At 47.1% G+C, this 22890-nt stretch overlaps 1 protein-coding gene across 4 annotated transcripts in view; it reads right to left on the bottom strand.

Annotated features, from left to right (window-relative positions):
- Positions 1–680: 680 nt before the first annotated feature.
- The window catches only part of IQSEC3 (IQ motif and Sec7 domain ArfGEF 3), a 59101-nt gene continuing 36891 nt past the window's right edge, over positions 681–22890 (bottom strand). Inside the window, exons 4-13 of one of the 4 annotated variants that reach the window (XM_035345402.1) lie at positions 16680–16802; positions 15866–16032; positions 13627–13766; positions 12656–12781; positions 11536–11635; positions 9439–9600; positions 8728–8820; positions 8046–8089; positions 7883–7962; positions 5659–5792 (exon numbers count right to left, since the gene is read on the bottom strand). In XM_035345402.1, the coding sequence (XP_035201293.1) occupies positions 7888–7962; positions 8046–8089; positions 8728–8820; positions 9439–9600; positions 11536–11635; positions 12656–12781; positions 13627–13766; positions 15866–16032; positions 16680–16802 (1030 nt within the window). In that variant the 3' untranslated portion in view covers positions 5659–5792; positions 7883–7887. Of the gene's footprint in view, positions 5810–7882; positions 7963–8045; positions 8090–8727; positions 8821–9438; positions 9601–11535; positions 11636–12655; positions 12782–13626; positions 13767–15865; positions 16033–16679; positions 16803–22890 lie in introns of all 4 variants that reach the window. The other 3 variants (XM_035345394.1, XM_035345385.1, XM_035345411.1) reach the window with 3 other exon arrangements.

Here is a 22890-nt window from a genome sequence, read left to right as displayed (position 1 = left end):
TACGGGCATGTTCAGCCGCGTGGATAGTAGTGGCGCCTACATGTTATCTGCCATATAGTCTTATATGCTGGCAGATGGTGTGTGCATTAACACACAGTGTGTGCTGATGTCTCTGGGTGCATGAGTTTCTCTGCGGCCAGCTGGTGTACAACACATGCATTGGCACATGCGGCATGTGAAGTTGCTCTCCTTGCATGCACGCACGGCAGCACATGCCTTGCACGGGTGCAGAGCTGCACTGGTGTGGGCAAGAGGGGCTGGGGCTGGCTCTGCTGCTTTCCAGCAAGGTGTAAAGAAAGGAGCTGCAGCATGGAAGGGCTTTGCCTTCCCCCTGCCCTGTTTTCCTCTGTCTTGTAGTTGTAAGCATTATACCTACGGATAACAGGCTCACTGTAGGGCTGAATTTCACATTGAATTGCCTTCCCTTGGACAAGATTATTTCATCCTGATTTCCTCTCGATCTGTTCTTCAGAGAGCCTGAGCACTGAGCTAGCTCCTGCTGCAGGTGATGGGAAATCAGCAGTCTTGGCAGAGGGCTGCCCCCAAGGCCAGCAGGAAGCCACGATGCTCAGCACGCCTTGGGAGAACAGCCTTGGTGTGTCGCCCGTGCGCCTGCGCACACCGACGGAGCCCAGGGACACAGGAGGGGGGCTGAGGCAAAGAAGACATTAGCGCACAAGTGACATATCTCAATATAATTTCTAAAACTCTATTAATCGAACAGATAAAATACTTCTGATCTATTTTTGTTGTTTTGTTACAAAATATTCGCCATTTGGACTCTTAGCTAGGTGTGACCACACCACTTTCCCCGAAGGAAGCTTTTCTTGGTGATATTTACAGCAGAAAACAGGTACAGACAGACAGGTGCTTTCAACAGCCTACACACAGGTAACACTTCTGTTGTTAACTTTGTTTTTTTTTAAAAAGACATTCAGATGGGATTGTGACTAGTGCTGAAGAGCTGGGTGACTTCAAAGCTGCTGTCCCAGGCATGGCTGTGAAAGAGCAAGCAGGACAAGGACAGCTCTAGCTCACGAAACACTGCCGGCAGTCCCTGGAGCCTACACTAGCACAGTGAGGCGGCTGGTGGAGCGGGAGATGGGGGAGCTTGCTCAGCAACTCTCATTTCAAAGCAGAGACTCTCCCAAGCAGCAGATTTCTTGATCTAGGGCTCAGATTTGTTTTGGAAACCTCACAAATAGTTGCAGGTTAAGCCTTCTGAAAAACATACAGAAAAACTCAAACTCTTGCAGGTCAGGGGCCCTCAAATACTTGCAAAACTGGTGGTACATTTTTGTGAAGAAGACTGAGTATTGACAAAATTCTACCTGTACATACCCACAACTTTCATCTACAAGGAGGTGAGAAACACAAACAGTGCTCTGAAGGTCTTGCAGAAAGCACTAACTGTTGCTACTAGAGTAGCTCAGTCTTCAGCATTAGAAGTACTACAGAAGTGGACAAACACTGCATTAAGCCCAGCTTCTTTACGCTAAGCTTGATCCTCCTGTCCGACTTTTTCATCCCTTTCTAAGTGGTATAAACTAATAACTAAGTGGTATAAACTAATCAATTTCACTGGGCCTGCAGCAGCATGAGCAAGAAAGAACCTGGACAGAGTCTGAGGCCTGTGTACCGCAGCTCTGTAGACTGTAGTAACACCTTGCTTCCTCCATCTTCCAGCAGAGCCACCTTCTTGTTTGGCCACTGAGCACCAGAAACTTACTGCAGAATGCTCTTTATTGGGTTTCTCTTTTCTCCTCCCCTCTTTTTCTTAATACAGAAGGATATGGATTCAGCAGCAAACAGCAGCTGGTTCTTTAGAGTTGATCTGATCTCTGCCACAGCTCTTCCTGCCTGATCCCACTGCCAAAGGATTGTGCTAGGTTCATGATCGGAATCACTGCTGTCAAGAGCTGGTGATTTTTCTGTGGTCTGGTCCCTCCACGAGAGCTGCGGTATACATTTTGTCCTTCATCCGATTGTCACTGACATGATCTTTCTGGGCTGCTCCCTGCCAACGATTAGTTGTGTGCACGGGTGTCTACTCACAGTACTGCAGCTATACCGAGTCTGTGTCTTCGCTTGCATGTGGGAGGGTTGTGGGAGCAGACAACACAATAGATCAGATGAAATGTAGACGTGCTTTAAAGTGCTTGTCATCCTTCTAGACCTTCAAAGGAAAAAAAAATAATAATCCACATTTTGAAGTGAAGTCCGAAGGGCTCAGCTACACAGCAGAATTTAGAGCAACCTGTTCCTCTAGACCCTGGAATAAAGTGGTTTCGTATCTCTCCGGCCAACCCCAATGGAAGATGCTGCATCCAGCAGGCTACAAGATGGCAAGGTTTATCTGTGTTTGCTTCTCTGTCCAAAGCTTGAGGCCAGCATTAGCCTTTGCAAGGTCAGGGGATGGGAGCCAACGTGCCCTGAGAGATTGTTGTGCCTCAGGTATTTTGGCACTTCAGGTAATTTGCTTCCATTCTTCACCCAGCGTTATAGAGTCTCACAGAAAGTTCTTTCATTCTTTTTTACATTCTTCTTCGCTTTCCCAATCAATTATTAAAGCAGCAAACCTCTCTGGTAGGAACTTCATAGACATTGTTATAAATATTTCATCCCCAAAAATTATTTCATTGAGTACCTTAAAGTTTTTGTTGTTGTCACTTCGTGTTAAATGTCAAGCCTAACTTATTTATTTTAACACAGACACGCACACCGACCCTCCGTGGCTCCCTGCACTCTGGGAAAAGATAAACAAGCAAGTACTGCCACTGCTCTCAGGCAAGGAAGCAACTGCTGAGGAGGAAGGGCAGTGTTGGTGCCTCTCGGGCACCCGCCTTTTACCTCAGCAGGGAGTACAACATGGAGCCACACACCACACTGACCAGACAGGGGCAGGTGCCACACATAAGATGTCCCAGGGAGCTGCAGACAGGTGGGATGAGATCGCAGCTGCTGTGCCATGGCGTGGTGACACCTCGGATGGATCCAGCAGCAGATCGGGACAGCCACGTCTCACGGCTTGCTGCAGGGTGAGGAGCTGAGCCCTAGCCACGGGCCCATGAGTGAGTGAGGACTTCTGGGGCTGACTCTGGAACATGGGGCATCCTCATCGCCCCTGGGGGCTGGATAGGAGAAAGCTTCTCTGGTCTGGAGGGAGACTGGGCTTCTAGTCAGGGTTTTGTTACAAATTTTTCTGTCTTCTGCTTCCAGAGGCCTCCCTGAGGCTATGCCTTTCGGTTTGCGGTCAGTACCTCTGCTATTGCATGTAGAAGCAGCAGCCTGTTATCCGGCCCCAGACAGCTAAGCAAACAACTAAGACAGACCTGTTGGCACATCTGCGTATGAGGGTCAGGGTCAGAAACCAGCAGACCCAGAGATGAGCAGGCTCCTGCCCTGGAGGGCTGGCCAAGCACAGGGGAGCCTTCACCTCAGCCCCTGCCTGCTTCCCTGACCCCAGCTGGGCAAACGCCCAGTCCAAAAAAATGGACTCTTTCATCTGAGTGTTTCAGCAGAGCCAGTGGACATCCAAGGAGCACTGAGTGGGGCCAGACCCTGATGCTCTGTGTTTTTTGTCACTGGCAATAGCCCCAGAGGTGAGTATCCTGGAGCGATGCTGCTGTGTGGCTTTTTACACACAAAGTAAAAAAATAATAAGTAAAATAAAATAAAATTCCTGCATCTGTCTTCACTGACCCCCTTTCCCTCACATTTTGCACATCCACACCACTGCCAACAATCCTTACCTCTCCTCACCCGATGGCTGTGTCATCAGCACCTAGTGCTCATGCCTCAGCCTCGCGCAGGAAGGAAGAGCATTTCTTTCTTTCCATCTTAAAAAAAAAAAAAGACCCTAAAAGGCTTTCTGTCCTATTTTAAAATCCTAAAGTTGATCTTCTTAAGCATCGAAGGGAGATACAGTGAGTGAGCGAGACCAAAGCCTTTAAGCTAATTAATACCTTCACTTCCCTACTGCTCGAAAATACTTCTTTTCTTCTAAAAATACAGCCATAGCATTTTTAATGCTGTCTTCCTTCACATCAATGTCCCCAATAAAGAAGAGGAGCTGAGCTGTCATCTCTATCTCAGAATCTTACCCTCCCCTCACTTTGAAGCTGAGATAGGGAGGAAGAGAGGAGAAAACGCCTTGGCGCAAAGCTTTCCTACGGGAAGGGCTGACGGACGAAAAAGCATAGCCAGGTGGGAGACACAGATGGGAGCTTACGCTGGGGGTCTCCAAAAAACCCCTTCCCTCTAGCACGGGAGGAAGAGCCCAAGTGAAGGGATCATCCACCCCAGAAGGTGAATGTAACACTTAGCTTTGCTTTCAGAATATAAAAAAGCAAGTGGGAAGGAAACACAAAGCCAGCTAGAAGGAGAAAAGCAGAGGTGTGTCTGTTTCATGCTAGAGAAGACAATCTTTGTGTGTGTGTATACTGAGGTGGGAGGGCACCTCTTGGTGCCATCTCTTTGGAAAAGTGCTCATCCATCCCAGGAAGATCCCTGGGCTTAATCTCTCATTTCTGCTCCCTCAGAACTGCTTGGTGTTTCCTTTAGTAAGCATGCGCCATACATACTCTACCATACAGGCGTATTTACACGTGATGAGGTCTGCTAGGTCTCAGCAGAGGTCTCTGGTACAATGCTCCAATATAACAGAAACAGTTTTCATGTTCAGAGTGAGGCAATCTTTGTCTTGTACTGCGGCTTAGGACAGTCTCTCCTCCTCTCGAGCTCTCTGTCACTTGTGCGCTCCCTCACGTGGAACCGGCTGCTGCAAGGAGATAATATCTGAAGAGCGATGAAGAGGATGCATGGCAAGTGGTACAAGTTCTCAGCTCCAGCTTAGCAGGCAGCAGCAGTGGAGGCAGGGGGAACTCCACCCCCAGGAGTGCCCCAAGGTCGGTCCTTGGCACGGGTGAGTCTGTTTCTCTCCGAGGCTGGCGAAGTTTTGGAGGGGTACAAACCTATGGCCAGGTAAATGCGAGGCAAGGAAGCAGGTTGAGGAGTAGCAAACGGAAGACACAGTGCCTAGAAAGCAGCAGGTCATCAAGCCTCTCAGGAACAGGGCAACAAAGTGCTACATGGGGACAGTGTGAGCACGGGAGGCCAGCTGGGCTGGCAGGATGTGAGGATGTGTGAGCATGTAGGTTGGCAGTCTCTATAGATGGCTCCTCACAATTAGCATCATCTTGAGGGGAGATGGGGCAAGAGTTAGGTCAGTCGGCTTTTTTTTTTTTAATTTTCTTTTTCTTTTACTAAAAAATAAATCACAAACTAGATCTCTGTAGGCAGAAAGGGTCCCAGGGAGGCGGTGGGGCAGGGAAGCGGGGAAGTCTGTGCTGTTCTGGTGCTGGTGGTGTGGCTACACGAGGCTGCGCGAGCCACTGGAGTACCTGCGCCTCTGAAGCAGGGAGCTGGGGGGGCAATACTGGTGGGGGTGGTTGTAGGGAGGAGGTGGAGGTGGGAGGGGAGGCTGATGGACCAGCTTCATGGGGGTCCCAGGGAGCCCGCTGCCCACACCGCGCCAGGGGGTGGAGGTGCAGGAGTCGGAGGTGACGTAGCGTGTCAGAGTCTGGTTGAGGGCCGGCTCCATTCGAGCGAGGCACGGCTTGTCCAAGACAATGACTTTGACAATCTGCTGGCACTGTACAAGTGTCCCCGCCGAGGCGGGGTGCGAGGGCACCAGTGCTGTCTCCAGCCGCTCCCGTGGCATGTTAAGACGCATGCTGGGCTGCATTCCACTCTCGGGCCCCAGGGCGGAGTTGTGCTGGTACGTTTGAAGCCTGTTGTGAATTGACACCTAGTTTAGAAACAGCCAAAGAAGCATTAAATGTTACAAGACTTTTCCCATCTGCTGCTACTGGCTGCCCTGAACCCCCACCAGCAGCTGGCCTCACATGCATTAAACCCTCCCCTCTTTAAAAAACAGAACAGGCACAACCCCTGGCTGCACCCCTCTCTCCCAGTTGCCCCATCGTCCTGTCTAGGCCTTAGTGCCCCTGTCCTTTCCATCACATCACAGGCGGTAGGGCCAGCGTTCCCAAATGCAGTGCAACTTTGATTATCCAAACGGCACAGGGAACGCAAATCAACTCTATGAGTGGAGGCGTCCATGAATTCTCATGATAATGAACAAACCTCAGAGGTTATGCCCTTGTCCCCAGCAGCAAAAAGGAAGGGGAAACTAGATAACAGAGTTTCAGGTAATCGAGGTTGTATGTTTCAGCAAAAATGACGGTAGCTGAATCTGAGATAGAGAGAGACAGAAAGACTCAAGCCTTTTGCAGCTCCCTGCCTTTCTGAGTAGGAAGGTACACCACATGACTGGCTAATCTGTTTACAAAGGAAAAAGCAGAAATCTGACATACTCTAGGAAAAGACAGCTCCCTCTGATCCATTTGATGGTTTGTCAGTGAAAGGAAATGATTTTCAAAAAAAAAAAAAAGAAAGAAAAAAAGAAAGAAAAAATGTCCGTCTAGCTCATACAATGATAAAAGAAATTTATGATGAAATGGCAGCAGATTAGATAATCTCAAAGAAATGGAAATGCTCCTCTGCTGGCAGAGTATTGCTTGGGCAGCTGGAAGGGGGAAGGGAAGGAGGAGGTCATCAGGGTCCCCACAGAGAGCTGCTGATAATAGAGTCATTGATATAAGAGAGCTCACTGAGTCCAGCTTGAAAAAGGGAGCTGGCCTGGACTGAAAATCCTCGGGGGGAAGTGCAGCAGCAAAATGGGGCTGCCCAAATGGTGAGTGAAGCCATAGTTCCTCCTGGAAAGGATGTGGGCTGATGGAATCCCCAGAGCACAGCTCAAAACACAATGTCAGTCAAATGACAAACCCTGGGTAGGAACCTACTGCTTGCAGGTTGCCACAGCACTTGCAGCTAGGCAGAGGTACAGAGGGGCAGATGGGGCGTTAGGGGTGCCCTGACAGTCTGTATGTTGGGCAGCAGAGCCAGCAACCATGAAGGAGAAGCTGAGGAGTGGCCAAGCTTTCCACCATGCGGGAAGAACGATGAGATGTTTGTCCCTGCCCAAGCATGGAGGTTGCTCAGGCTCACTGCGCAGCAGGACATAACACTGTGTCAGTATTTATTCAGGTAGTGGAACTGCCTCAGAAAAACTGGTTGCTGGGCCATGAAGTGCCAATGACATTAAGATAAATGGAAGCTATTCTCCACAAAGAAACATTCCTCCCAACAGAAATTGGAAGTTGGCTGGGAGAGGCACCTTGCCCAGAAAAGGGGTGTCTGCAGGGAAATGGGGTGCCCTTCAGGGAAAAGCAGCAGCACCCACACCCCACAGAGAAGCTGAACTCTTCAAGTAAATATACTATGACAAGAGGGGAAAGAACTACTCTGGAAATGGGCAAATTCAGGGCAACGGAGATATTCCAGACAGGGAAAGAGTAGGAATTAGTAAATCAGATTTTCAGTGTGAAGACTGCATTTTCCTGTTTCCTCACAGGCAGTGGGAGTAAGGGTGTCTGTGAAGAAACAGGCAACCCACTGGATGCTAGACATCCCTGCAAAGACAGAAGCACACAGGACAGCCAAGCTCCCTACTTAGGGAGGTGAAGCTCTAGGGAGAGTCTCTGATACGCAAAGGCCATGCTTAATCCCCTTCAAGGGGGGATGGAGAGACAGAGCTGCAGAGATTGTGCAGGAAAGCTGGGCTGCAGGGGAATTTGCATGTGATGCTGCATGGAGTTAGCATGTCAAGGAAGTCTTTGGTGTGGTTCTCAGTCTCCCCGTAAGCAGTGGGGTGGGTTAGTCTACAGCGTTTGGGAGCTTGGTCCATGAGGGATGTTACAGTTATAAAAACGGATTGAAAATGCTTTGAAGTTTAGTTTGGATTTGAAAGTTGTATTACCCGTCCTAGCAGTAACTTTTAATTGTATCTCTGGAAATTGGTAAAATTGTCAGTCTGGCTGGGGAGGCATTGATTAAAACCTGAGAAAAGAAACAACAGAGAATGTGAGAAGAGCTGAAGTGAGAGAGAATTACTTACCTCAGCTGCTTCGCACTCTACTTACCTCCACTGTGCTGTCCGAGACCTTCTCCCCCAAATCCTTCTTGCCTTTGAAATAAAATAAAAGATCTCACTGATGGGGTCTGCACCTCATGTCGAGAGCTAGCCCTCATTCTGTGGACTGGAAAGCCCAAGGGAGAGGTAAAGGGGAGAGTAAGACTCTCTACTGCAAGATAAATGCAAGCCTTCCTGCAATCTGATAGCTGCTCAGTGGTTTAGGGGGAGGCCCCTTTGGGGTCCTATCTTTAGGTCCTGATTTTAGCGCAGTTCTAATGAGCTCACAGCCACTCACCACCGCACTTGATTTTTGCTGGCACAGAAGCCCAAGAGCTCAATGCAGACAAAGCCTCTGCTACAAAGAAGCTAGTCTTGCAAAAGTGATGGTGAAGACTCTGGAGGAAGCTGACAGAGCAGTTACTGTGCTGCATTAGTTCATGGAAGAAAATGTGGGCCATGTTCTCCAGCAGTTATCTTGTACTACTTACTAACCCCTCTTTGCTGGATGTTACAGCTACAGACTGGGTAATGAGACATAATTGGCTCTTCCGGGTTATTTGAAAAACGCATGTTCTATTCAGTGAAGGCTACAGGATAGAAAACCAATCACTTCTTTTTCCAGTTATTTTTACAGAACACATTTGCAAAGGCAGCACTGCCTGGCCAAGAGAAGCTGGGTGACCTCTTACTTGTTGGTGAGCTTTGCTTAGACTGTGGTTCCATCTGGGCTCCGTTGGTCCTTAACGAGAGGGTCTTTGCCCCTTGCTGTTTCTCCAGCTCCCCTGCAAGAGAGATGTGCAGAAGTGAATGCGGAACGGGATGGATGGAAAGGTCACAGCATATTGAAGGAGAAATGTGGGAAGTCAGCAAGTAGAATCAATGCAAGAAAACGACAAGAGAATGTCAAAAAAGGAGGGCGAGAGGAACAGCTAAGAGAGAAACAGAAACTGGAAAGGATGTTACATGTGGAGGAACTTACGTATCTCCACAAGAGCTCTGTGTATGACCTGCATTTATACAGAATAGGTCATTGCTGCACAGAAAGGGAACACTGATACTGAGCTACTTGGGCTCATATGTTTATATAGAATGTATTTGCATAGTCAGAATATGGGATGGAGGAGTCTTCTGGGTCTGGCAGTCTAAACATCACCATTTCAAACCACTGTATCTTAAACTCTATTTCATAAGCAGTTATTTCCTTTCTACTACTTGTGGGTACTCACAGAACCTGACTGCTTTTTCACCCTGCCGGTGAACACAAGAACAATCCTATGTAGATTCTGCTGCTCATCCTCTTTGTCCTTTTTCCCAAAGAACCCACTGATTTTACCCTTTCTCCCTTGTAGACACATGCAGTGTGATGGCATTGGAGTCTGAATTGTATTAGAGGCCCTTACATTCAATTCGTATCTGCTCCAGCTCTGTCACTTCTGCTATTGACTCTTTCAGATCTTCCACAAATTTCTGCATTTCCTCAGCACCCAGAGCACAGAAGTGCAGTACCTGTTTCTTCTCTGAGCCCGAAACTGGAGTCACCAGTGTGATGCCATGGGGGTAATCTGTGAAGAAGATGTGTTAACACAATTAAGAGGCATTAGGCTTTCTTGCTGGAGAAGTTGGCTGCTTTGCTGCCTTTCCAGGGCAGAGAATATCTAACATCAGTCCAGAAGAATAGCACACTCAGAGTTTGTCACACTGCAAACGGTAGGAATTTACAGCATTGCAGGACTCCAAGGGAAGAGAATGGCCAAGTTGCAGTGGCAAGGCAAGTACCACCACTACCATAGTGGTGCCATAGCCAAAAAACTCTAGCTCTCAGTTACAGTTAGTGTAACATTGACTCTGAGAATCTGAGCACAGAGGTGGGACTGCAAAGCCCTCCTGCGTCTGTGGAGAGGCTAATAGGATACACGAGGCCAATGCTTTTTCTCCTGTGGGAGCTGCATCAGGACAGGTTGGCTCCTGGACTCAAAGCCAGAACAACCATTAGCAACCACAGTGGCAGGACCTCTCCCAAATCTCTACTTCCATCAGCAGGGAACTTAGCAGGGGTGTTAGCACAGCATGGGTGGGGAGCTCATTGTGCTGTGCAGAGAGAGTGGTAAAGAGAAGGATGTGGTTTTGCAGGTCTCTGCTTAGAAGTTCCCAACAGGCAAAACACACTGTCAGGAATGTAAATGAAATGTCCATGAGGCATGCAGGGAAGCTGCTAAGCTTGTGATTGAACTTCTCTGTCTTTTGGTCATTGGCCAGTGGTTTCAGCTCCTTTTCTCCTTCCCCCTCTCCTTTGTCTACATTTAATTTCTCTCTTCCCCTGTCCATTTCTCCACTGCTCCTGCATCTGTTTGCCTTCCCCACCCTATGCCTTTAGCAATCTTTACTAAACAAGTTAAAAGATCAACCTGCTATTTTCTGCCAGTCCTCAGCTCCCTGTTTGTGTCCCAGCCCCCTTCTCCCACCCTGTGACTTGTCTCATCTGTTCAGATCACAAGTTCTTTTGGACATCTCCTTTTCTGTCTCTGCAGAGGATACACAAAAGGCGTCCTTTGCCAGAAGATCCTTAAGCACCCCAGGATAGTCACCGTACCCCTGAAAGCTGATCCCAGCTCTGACAGTGCCTCCCGGGGATGCTCAGTTATGTACATACATGGATGTGAAAGCCACTGCGTGCTGCAGAGGGTAGGGGGTTGAGATGGTGGCTCACTGTCAACAGGATAGAGTGAGGATGTAAAGAACTCAGTGAAGACAAAGTAGTGCTTCCTGGCAGCATATTCTGCTGGTGCTCACAAAAAGCCCAGTGGGCATCAGCCATGCTTGCCTGGGACCACTGTGCAGACCCTTTGCCTGTGCCAGCAGGAAGCCTGCCTGTTTCTGGAATCCCTCTGCTACACAACCAGCCTCAATCATGACACATTGTGGCTCTCTTCCCAGACCATCAAGGTCAGGCTGACTAGGGCTGGCCTCCCGCCATACTTTGGTGGGTGCTGTTCCAAGGGCTCTGCTTCCCTCTCAGGAAGCCTTCAGCATGGCACGGCATATCACAGTGTGGGGAGGCAGCAGCAGCACCTGAGCTTTTATCAGTGTCAGAAGTAGAGGTGAGAATTGTGACTTTGGGCATCGGTGGAGAGGGGCTAAAGCTGGCAGCAGCAGTTTAGTCAGTGAGGTTCTCCACCCACCACTGGCTCCCGAGAGCTATGTGAGGTGTATCTTGGGACTGATTCCCTCATGCCTCCACACTAGTGCCTTCCCTGCCACCATGACAAGTCAGCCTGCTGCGATGAGCTAGAGAGAGGGGGACCAGGAGCCTCTTCCCATGACACTGTACCTGCACAGTACTCTCCTCAGCACCAGCTCTCAGTTTTGCATCCCCTCCCATTTTAATCATGATGGAATCCCTCTTCTGATGTAAGATCTCACTGGGCAATGCAGTCCCCTCCTTCCTTCTCCTTTTCCATGCCTAACCTTTTCAGGCAACCAAGAAGAGTCAGACTTACATTCATTCTCAAAGAGATGGAACTGCATCCCCAGCAGGCCAACTGACTTGCAAAATGTGTAGGTTGAGGAGCTTTTCTTCTTGGGGCAAAGCTTGAGGATCTGTTGGAGGAACGGATGCATCATCGGGCATGGTGCTGATGAACAGCGAGTCAAGAATGATACAAACCACTAAAAGCACATAGGAGAAAGCTTTTTGCAGGCTCTGCTTATTGCACATGGGAGTAACACTTGGTGATGGACAGGCTCTTGGCCCAGAAAACTGCCTGGCACATTGCACTTGTAGCAACACTTGAAATTCTGTATGTATAGCCCTGGGGCCCACTCAGGTTCAGTTCCCCAGGTGCCGATATTTTGATGTCCCTATTTTTGATGTTGCAAGGGTAGTTCTCTTCACTGAGTGCCACATTGGAAGGCTAAGGAAAGCCTGTCAGAAATACCCAGGTCTGGAAACCAGAGCATATGTGCATGCAATGCTGGAGGGGCAGCAAGGAACAAACCCATTTACAACATCTGCAGTTTTCTTTTGCCATTAAACTCAGGCCTTTCCTTCAGGTGCCTAAAGCAAAGCTTTCTTCTTGTTCTGCATCCTTCCAGTCTCAGTTAATCTGTGCTCTTCTCCCTTTTGTACCTGTCTGAACTCTGTTGCAAGGTCCCTTGGGCAGGACACTTTTAAAAGTACGATATACAATTCAGGCTCCAGTAAGTTGGCTACACCATTCCACAGCCTCTGCAATGGAAGGTAATGGTTTTAAGGTGTCTGGCAGGAGACTTTTAAAGTGCATGGGAGCACTCTGCCTACCATAGTACAAACAGCCAAACCAATGAACTTCCCTTTCACAAAATGAGTTTCCCTAGTAGCAAAGGGATGAGAGAGAGCAGTGACATTACTTGGATGTCTGTGGGATGTGACAATTTGCTTTTCAAAGGTCACAGCAGTTTCAGGTTTGGTACGTTTTTAACTGGGAAGGATCCAGAGCTGTGTCTTGCAGTGTGGATGGACCAGGAGATGGTCTGTTCCTAGGACCGTGGGGAAATTGATGTGGACTACTTTTAGATAACTTTACAGACAGTGGGGGCTAGTTTTATCACTGCAGTGCCTAAATGCCAAAGCACACTCACCACCAGCAGGTCATTGAAGAGAAAAACTTCCCTCTGGTGAGCTGCCTGCTTCTGCACTTTGTTCACATCGGTAACTTCGTACAAACGGCTGCAGCAGACCAGCCGGCGATGGGGCACAGACAGAACCTGCAGAAGATTCACAAGAGCACGTGGGGGTTATGGGAGGTACCAGGGAGGGTCTCCACCACCCTTAGCCCACACAAACCTTCCCAATCACAGAGGCATAAGCCAGTTCTGCCCAGTTTGCCCACTCAATCATCTCACGACCACTCCTTACCACCACACATCCTGCTAGCCCAGTAGCAGGGAGCCTTTGTGACTTGGATAAATCAGAGGAGTGGAACAGGCTATAGGCAAGCCACCTGTTTATATATCCTATCTTCATGTACCTCTGACTTCAAGTCACAGAGCTCATCCTCTCAGCGCACTGGACATCTGCATGTTTCCTGGGTATTGAGAAATGAGTTTGTTCATTTTGAATAAACAGAATATTTTTGGATTTCAGATCAGTTTCTGCAAAACAAGCAGTCTGTGCATTTGGAGGTCTCATAACCCCAGCAATCCTTGGAGAACTCGTTAGACAGAGGTAGGTGAAATTGTTTCCTATCACTTTGGCTTTCACATCCTACAGGCTCACAAGGCCTGAAAGTTCAGAGCACTGCAGGGCTATCACTGAAGTATTGGCAGTCAGGACCTGCACTGGCAAGCAGGAGCTGCAGTGAGATTTTTGGGCAAACAGTTACTGCATTGGATAAAGCAAACTCTAGACAGGAAGATCCCAAAGAAGTAGGAAAGAAAGAGAAAGCAAATGAAGAAGGTGTTTGGAGAAAAAAAGAATTAATGCATCAAGGCAAGAAAGGAAATTATTATGAAGGAAAAGAGACACAGAGGAAAAAGGCAGAAAAGAGGGACAGTGAGGGAGGTGGGTGTGAGCAGGGTGAGCAGGTGCCAGCAGGGTTACAGGTGCTCACTGTTTTCATTCCAACTATGGATTTCTCCACTTTAGTAACATAAGTCACATGGTCCTCATTGGATTTTAGCTCTTTCTGCTGGATCCTCTCATAGATCCCCACCACCAGTTCCCGTGGGATGTCAGCACCATCGTCCACTCCTGCAAAACAGATAAAATGTTGGGCAGAATAGGTAGGGAGAAAGCAAAAGGGAAGAACTGGTGGTCCCTGACAGGCAGGTATCTGCTCTGTGCAATGATGGGAAGGCAGAAAGAAAGAGAAATATTTTGCTTTAGGCTGTCTTCTTTCTTGGGCTAACACACCTAAAGCACCAGGAGCACATACTGACATATCTAAGACCAATGCAGAGGATTTCATCATTCCATTGCTCTGCATGGTGGCTCCTTTCCATTTGTTCCCTAAGGTTTTATGGCTACAATTTCACATTCATATATCTTGGGCCACTCAGCAGCAACCCCTGCATTGATTTCATATAAAATTGTAAGTGCTAGATGTGGAGGAGATCTACAATAGGAACCAGCTGCTCCTCCTGCCAATGCAAGCCTCAGCTCTCCTAAATAGGAGAAACTAAATAGTAAATACTTGGTGGACTCCAGCATTTGTTTTCTGTGATGTCTCCTAGGGTTAATACCTTCCTGTTAGTCTGCCTGTAATTTCCCTGTCTGGGGTCTGTCCCTTCCCTCTTTTATGTCTCTTTAGATAATTCTACAAATTTTGCTGTCCAGCCTTTGCAGAGCTGGGCAGAAGAGTTCTCCTTCACCCCTCCCTGAGCCACACACCACAAATTAAATTGCCAGTCTTTACTCCTGAACTGAATTCCTTCAATCATTTTCCATCGATTTTCTCTGCTTTCCCTCCAGCTCCCTGGTCTGAGGCATACTACACTGACTGACGTCCTGCAGGTGAGGAGCTGTAGAGGAATGGAGAGACGTTGTCATATCCTGTCTTCCTAATTCATGCCTTGGAAACATAGCCTGAATACTTTTTTTTTGTTATTTTTTTGGTTTTGTTTTGGTTTTGTTGTTGTTGTTGCTGGCTTGGTTGGTTGGTTGGTTGTTTTTTTGATCACAGGCCAGTAAAGCTCCTGCATGAAGGTGAGTCTGGAATGAACTGTCTCTCCTTGTTCACTGCATGATCTTCATGTTGGCAGAATTCATGTTGTGATGTGAACTGACAGATTTCCAAGTAACTCTAAGTGAAAGCTAACATTAAAAAAAATAAAATTAAAAAAAAAAATCAGTTAGTTGCTGTGATACTGAAGGGGATGATGACAGGTATCAGCCCCATTCTCAGAAAATAACTTGAAAGAAGGCCTCTGTGCCATATCATTCCAGTCTGAAGTGGATGGCAGATTGGAGAAGGTGGGGGAGGCTGGAACAACATTGTCTGAACAGCCATGAGGACAAAGAAACAAGTCAAAGGAACCCATAGAAGTTCTAGCTCTAGACAGAGATTTACACTGGGAAAACCTTGAAGGAACTTAAACTGAACTGTAGATGTGCAGTAAGAGACTTGGAAGATGGCTGACCTAGGAGCAAACACAGTTTGGAAATTAGAGTTTGTCTAGACGTCTTGTCAAAAAGGCTAAACAATACTAAGCTGCATTAGCAGATCTGAAAATAAGGAGGTAGTGGTTCTAAATATGAGTATGTTGTAACCACATCTGAAGAAATGCTTTTAGCAACCTATTACTGAGATGGGAAGGACCTTGAAAAATAGAAGAAAAATGACTTGGGGAACTGATGTATCAGAAATTGCAAAGAGGTAATGTATGCATGAACTCTGTCAGGCCTGCAGTTACTGCAAGAAATTGCAAGCAATTAAGAAAGGGAAGTCTTAGCCTGAATAGAAGGAAAATGTGTTCATACATTCAAAGCAACAAGGAGGGCATGGGCTTGTTAAGTGTAATCCAGCAGGGTCTAGGAAGGATGGAGCTGAACAATAGAAAAATGTAATACAGTGGACTCCTAAACAGTGAAATCCATTAAAAGATGAAATCATCTCTCAAGAAAAATGGTTGATTTCTGAAAAGTCTGGACAGCTTTCTGTAGAGGACAAAGCACAGATTTTCCCATTCCCCAGCAACCTAGAAGACACTTCAAGGCACCCTCCTCCACATCTGGCTCACAAAGACCAGCTGCAGCCCTGGAGAAAGGCAGCTCCAATAGGTTTTTGCTGCCTTCACCTCAGTAGGATTTAGAGCAGCAAAGAGGGCAAAAAAGCAAAGCAGGACTCTCACCTCTCAGATTGCGAATGAAGTCCTCCAGCATCATCTTCCTGTCAGGCTTGATGTTGGGGCTGTACATGTCCGTATTGAGGAGGATGATTGCAAAGGCCAAGATGAAGATGGTATCTGGGTTGTGAAACTGCTGGACCACATCTGGGTTACACATGCAGTACCTCTGGCTGCAGCAGGAGGAATAAACACACTCAACATGGAACATTCCAGCAAAGTCCTCTGCTCCAGGGTGACAATGGCCTCAGAACTTGTGGATTGAATTCCTCCTTTCACTCCAACTCTCACACAAATGAGAAGGAATTGCCTGCACTCCAAAGGCCAAATTACCCACAAATGGCTGAAGTTGGCCACTAAAATTTCAGCCTTTTTGTTCTTAGAAGCCACAATAGCAATGACAGTAGTGAGACCACCCAGGCTGGGAATGTAGTGGTAATGCAGGAGGGGTCTACTTGAGCCTGACTTGCTAAATACAAAAGACTCCTCTGGATGCACCAAAGGAACAACCCAGCACCCATTCAAGCCCCAGGACTGTTCTTTCTGTCAGTCACCAGTGAACAGGGAGTCCTTTGCTAGAAGGGCTGGCCTCACTCTGGCCCTTTGTGCCCTTCATACCACTCAGCACCCATCAAGGACATGGCTCTGCAGCAGCAGTGGGACACAAGACTTTGTGCTTCAGGAGCCCTTCCACAATCAGCTTCTTTAGGAGGAAGATCTCTGGCCATTCATTCCATCGCCGCTGCATGTTTTCCGTGCTGGGTGTGCCCCCTGCTTCCAGCCAGTTGCAATAGCGGGGCCTCAGAGCTCGCTTTCTTACCTGAAGGCCTCAATTAGCCGCTCAACCTTCTGTGCCTCCCCCTGCACGCGGATGTGGGCCTGGAATTTCCGCAGTGCCTCATCCAGCTCCATGCCTGAGAAGTCCATCTCATCCACCACGCAGCTGTGGAAAGGGGACACGGCCTTTGTCAGCACCTCCTCCTGGGGAGGATGTCAGGCAGGCTCCTTCATTGCAGTGCCCAGGCTGAGATCCCAAGGGAAAAAACATGGGAAGGGCCCTGGGACATCACTACAGATGCCCAGATGGTTCTTAAAAATGGCAAAGTTTTCAGACAAGCCATTCCTGCACTTTACAGCAGGTGGGCAATTCTTGTGCCTAACCACATACAAACGTGTGTGTGTATATCCATACATTATGATTTATATATATCATATCATACCATGCTCAACATATATGCATATACGTACAATTTATATAATTCATATATCTGTATTGATATTTTCAATATCTATATAGATATCTAGACAGCTATATTGATACAGATATTTGGACACCTATATATGAATCCAAGATCGATACAGATATAGAACCATCTGTTTCTGCCTCTCCTATCATCTGGCAATCCTTCACACATTGTCCATTCCTCCTTTCCTCCCAGCACAGGCACTTGTTCACTACCCGTTTATCCATCCTTCTCTTATCTGCATTCACTGCACTCATCCTCTCCTCACCTTCTATTCAGTCAAGCATACATCCTCGTTCGCAATCCATACTTTCTTCTCCACTCTTCACTCCCACCCAAACGCTGCAGCAACAATATTCACTGTGTCTGTAAAGGCCAAAGCTCACCCAAAGAAAATGGGAAATGGAAGCTCTTATCTAAAAATAACATTACACCATTAGCTGGCTTGTAACATCAAGGCTGGGTAAAACTCTGCTCATTTAGTCTGACACCAGGAGTCCCCATCAATTAACTCTGTCCAATGCACTATTCATTTTACACATTTCTATCCATTCCACACAATCTTTTCAATTTCCTCCATACTTCAGTGCCATGATTCCCTGTTACCACAGGAATCCATCACCTCACACATCTGGTATTGCTTTTCCTTGACAGCAATACATTGCAGACTGGTAATTCATAGCCAACTTAAATCCTCAAAAAGAGGGATCCCTTCTCTCTTGTATCCCACCAAAGTACTCTCATTTTACAAAAGTCCTACTGCTAGTCTCCAAAATGTACCACTACAGTTCTTCCTGTCCGTATTAGTTAAATCTTCCAGTTCTTCTTATTCTTACTGCATGATATTTTGGTCTTCATTTGTAATGGCAACACCTTCCCCATCTGGCTTCAGCACATTTTGTTAGCATGCTCCTACCATTTCTGTCCAGGTCATTGCTGCAAACATTCATCAAAAGAGTAGACTCAGAAAACTCTGCTCATAACCTCCTTTAAGCCCAGCTTCCCATTTCAGCAGAGCACTAATGTCTGCATCAGCCAATTCTCTCCCCTGTTAATGACTCCTCTGCTAATATCTTTCTCTTCCACACTCAACTAACAATTTCTCACATAACATTCTTTACTGAAGTCTAGAATTATCTTCTGTATGTTCCTTGTCTAGAAAACCAGCTTTTTATCAAAGAAAGACTAAATGAAGAATGTAATCAGAGGAGGAATCTACTCTCTACAGGCATTGGTATGTACCATTTACCTTCTCATTTGCCATTATTTCTTTCCCATAAATGAATTCTCAAACCTGACAATCTGATAGACCAAAAAATTAACTGGTGCCAAAATTCCATTTTCTTTATGCCTTCCTTAAGTATGAAGTTACTAGAATTCAGTCAAATGGTACCACCTGGACATCACAAATGCATTAAAAATTCAATGAATTCATATTTTCTGCCTCCATATTCTCTGGGTGCTAATTCTACCATTCATTCCATTTATTCTCTACATTGTGTTTGGTTTGCCCTTCTCATGTTGTAAATGATAAACTGACCCAAAATTTAGGGTTAGGAGGAAAATTTCCCGAATACAGCTTGTCTGGGACTACATAGGAATGTGGAAAATGAGGTAAGTAGAAAATAGAGGGGGAGGGGATTAGCTTCCTTCTGGATTCTTCCAATTCCTAGTGTTCCTGGAAATTTTACCAACCGAACCTTTGCTAATAAAGGTATGTGCTCTAATCAGTTTCTTCTGCTTCCTTTCTGTTATATCCTGGAAAATGCACTGTTAGTGTTTGCAATAGTTCGGCAGTTTGCTGTAGGCAGTGTTTTGTGACCTAGGCTGTTGAATACTATGTGCAGCCTTGCTAGAACAAGAAATTGTTGCATGATGTCTCTAATGGGTGAGGGATACGGTTCAAATGGTTAGGGATCTCTTTCTATTCCTGCATTCCCCCAGTGGTTCAAGAGCGGAGATATTGCTAAACCAGAGTAACACGCACAGAATACCTAACCAAGAGCTCTGGATGAAAGTAGGGTGTTCGGTATCTTCTAAGGCTGGAGCAGTTATAATCTCTACCAAGAAACATGGTCTCTTTTCCCACACGAATTCGGTATAATCAAAATGTAGGAACAGCTGGTCAAGAGCGAGGGCAGAGAATCAATGGGTCTGCTCTCACAGGTAATCTTATACAAAATCTTTTTTTCCCTCTCCAAGAGGTGGACTGCAGAATCACTTACAAATTGTTTCTGGCAGCAGTGAAAAGTTCCTCTACTGTCCCCTTTCCTTTGTTACTTTTATTTTTCTCATACTTGCACTCACTTGTCCCTTGGGTTGCCATCAAGGCATTCTGCTTCTTGGAACTTACTTTTGATACTAAGAAAAGTTTTTCTCTGGTTAGTCATTATCGTGTTCACAGCTGCAAACACCTCTGCAGCTGGAGCTTTGCTATTATTTTTAAATCCTTTCTGAAACATGATGTTTCTCGGCATTGACCCCAATGATTTTACTATTGCTATCTGCTTCCAGACGCATAAAAGCGAAGTCCTTGCACACACCAGTGAGATCTCCTCAGGTCATCCTAGTAAACCCAGTCCACCAGCATTATATCATGTATCTTTTCCTCCTTCCCTCACTGATCAGCCTGTCCCCCTCCATGTCATCTAGTCTAACACATCCTCTGTTTCATGTCTGAATCTCAAATAATAAAGTCAATGCTCTTGATATGGAAAGCATCAAACCTCTATTAGGAGAAGTAGTGCAAGGCAGCTGTTTATAGCTCTTTTCAAACTCAAACAGGTATTGCTACATGAGTTATGCACAGCTTCTCCTCTGAGGGTTTCGTGCAGAGTGACAGATGCAGGTTTACTTTGTAAATTCTAAGATGAAACTCCTGGGAGTCCCCCAAAGAAGGGTGTCCCCTTGTCCTAGTTCCTGAGAGATGCTGACAAAGCAGAAAGGACAGGTTAGGAAGAAAGTTTGACTTAAGCAAATCTGAGCTTGCATTTGATTTACCTGTCAAAGCCTGTGCCAAAGGCCTGAGAAATAGCTCCTAGAGGATCCACCAGATATGCTACTGCTTTCTGCTGGAGACTGACAGTAAAATGAACGGTGGATCATAGTTGTCGGATGTTTTCTGTGACACAGCAAAGTCCATTCAAAGGGCTAGAGAACCTTGTGCCCTGGGGCTGCCTTGTTCCTGTTCCTGTTCTAGGTGGCTACACATTTTGCTGTCTTGCCTGACCTCAGATTCCTGTGCCAGCTCCCATTAACTTTCTGAAGGCACTGTTATGCCCATAGACAAACTCCCCTGAAATGTAATGCAGCTTCTCTATGGGACGTCTTTTCTTCCCAAAACAGAGACCCTGGAAGCTGACACACAATATATTAGCAAGCATACTGCAAAAAGTACATTCATCTCATCAGCCTCCAGAGCTGGGATGTAAAAGGCAGCAGAACCACATGCATGAGGAGGCTGTCTCTCCCCCAGACTGGATTTGCCAGTATAAAAGACATAGGATGAGCAGAGAGGGCTCTCTGCATCCGAGGAATAAACCAGCAGCTTATGTGTATGTGCCAAAACCAGTGCTGAGTTCATTTTTCCACAAACAGCAGCATGCCTGTGAGATGCCTATTCCAGGACCACCAGGAGGCCTGAAGGATAAAAACCAGGGGTGGAGGAAATGCCTTATAAAATCTCCTCCTGTTTTAGTTCTTTCTCTCCCATGGACTTGCAACAAGTGACTTGAGTTTTGCTCACAGGTCATCCATAGATATGTTTAGCCCACTACCTGCAGGACAGGACTTCGGACCTTCGGTTCATGTTGCTGAAGTGAGGAAGAAAGGTGCTGGCACCTTGCCTCATAAACGACGTGGTGCCAACAATCCGGGGGAGCTTGGTCTGTCCCGAGGCACTCAGCCTGGTACCTCGTAACTGCAGAGAACTGCACTCCCAGTGCCAGGTGATGGGACTAAATGGTGGGATCTAGTTGCACTATTTTGCCCTCTTGTTCTGTCCATGGTGGCTGTGCTGCCTCCTAGGCTGCAGGGCATGGGTCCCCCCTAAAGTGGGTGGACACGGTGGCATCAGGGCTGTGAGGATTTAGCACAGGGCTAAGCACGACAAAAAAAAAAGCCTTTCGGCAAAAGGATTTAGAGAAGGCAAGAAGCAGCTGTATCGTGTGGGGCTGGGATCTGCTTGCCCAAGCGTAATGACCTATTTTCCAGCTTTTCCACTCAGGTGACAATGCAGCAGGAGCTGGGCTGCAACTAAAAGCGTCTGTAATGAACCTGCAGCCCATGCTCAGGGAGGGGGCAAAGGGGGAGGCACTCAGGTGGAAAGTTTAAAACCACAAAGCTCAAAGATACTAATAAAAAGCATCCCCCTTCTCAGCATCCCCACCCCTATGCTCTTTCTGAAGACATACCCGGCTTAGGGTGAGCTGCAGAAGAAGAGGCCAGCTCCCTGGCAGAAGGCTGCCCTGCAGGGGTTAACTGAGGCCCACAGTAAGAAAAGTGAGTGGGGCTCACTGATTACTTGCACCAGCACACAGGAACGTGTCCCAGTCCTGCCCTCCTTGCAGCACCTCTCCCTGCTCTCCTAGTGCCAGGGCAGTCTCTGCAGTGGACACCATGGCCCACACCAGCCCACCCTCTGTAGGAGGTGCAGTGCTGCATGTACTGCCTGTTCCTCTGGGGCTGCCATGATGACTTGTCCTCCCAGGACTGCTGGTAGCTCACATGGCTACTTACTTGGGCATCCACACCGGCCAAAGTGAGAAATAGATGCTCTTACTTGGGACAAAGCTGTCTTCCAAAGTGGAAAGCTGTTTCCACTCCAGACATGTCAGAGTTCTGCCCATCTTTCATCTCCCCCTCCAACGGACATTACAAGCCTCTGTACAAGGAAAAAACAGCATTTCCCTGGGCAGCCAAGTAGGCTCAAGCTGTACCTTCAGCCCTTTCAGCTTGGCATGGAACAGCTTCTCTTGTTCACAAGCCTGATCTGTGCCTCAGCTCTGCTTGCAGCAGGAGGTCAGAACTGCCTAACATCTTCTTCCCTCTGTTCTCTGTTTCCATTGCATCATTATCTATGGCTCCACAGCACAAGCAGCAGCACTGTGCTGCTCAAACCCTCCTGTAACACAAGTCCCCTATTGATCCTCTGTAATGTCCTTAGTGAGAAGGGGAAGATAGGCTAGTTTGGGCCTACCTGTCAAGTTCACTCTGCCAGTCAGAGAAATCTAACGCTTCTTTGAAAAGACAACCTCTTAGCTGGGTTTCCAGCTCTGAATTTACACTCCTAAGAGCAGTTTTTCTCTCCCTGACTTCCCAGGAGAGAAAGACAAGACACTACCAGCTTGACAGACACAAGAGCTGCTCACCCGCAAGGAGAATGCAGCAACTCAGAGTCTATCAGCAACCAGCCCCCGATTCAGCACAATGTCTCCTGTGCCTGAACCCCTGCCCCTTTCCATTCTGACAGCAAATGCACCAGGACAGCCACTTCTGCACTTCCAAGTCCCATGATCTGAGCACAGACCATCCATCACCAGCTCAGCTGACTCCATTCACGGCATCGCTCACGTTATCTTGCTCATGAATGAACCATAAATGGAAAAAAATCCTGAGTCAGAAACATGTGTAGGGGAGGAATGAACCAAAGTGAAAGGAAGGATGAAGGTGAACAAAAGCAACAAACACAGAATGAAGAGTGCACAAAAAGAAACAAACAAGACATCTGAGTAGCTAATATGAAAGAAAGAAAGAAAGAAAGAAAGAAAGAAAGAAAGAAAGAAAGAA

This window comes from Oxyura jamaicensis, chromosome 1 (assembly GCF_011077185.1).
Source record: "Oxyura jamaicensis isolate SHBP4307 breed ruddy duck chromosome 1, BPBGC_Ojam_1.0, whole genome shotgun sequence".
NCBI classification, from domain to species: domain Eukaryota; kingdom Metazoa; phylum Chordata; class Aves; order Anseriformes; family Anatidae; genus Oxyura; species Oxyura jamaicensis.
Note: the sequence above shows the minus strand (reverse complement) of the source record. Positions and strands in the feature narration are given on the sequence as shown.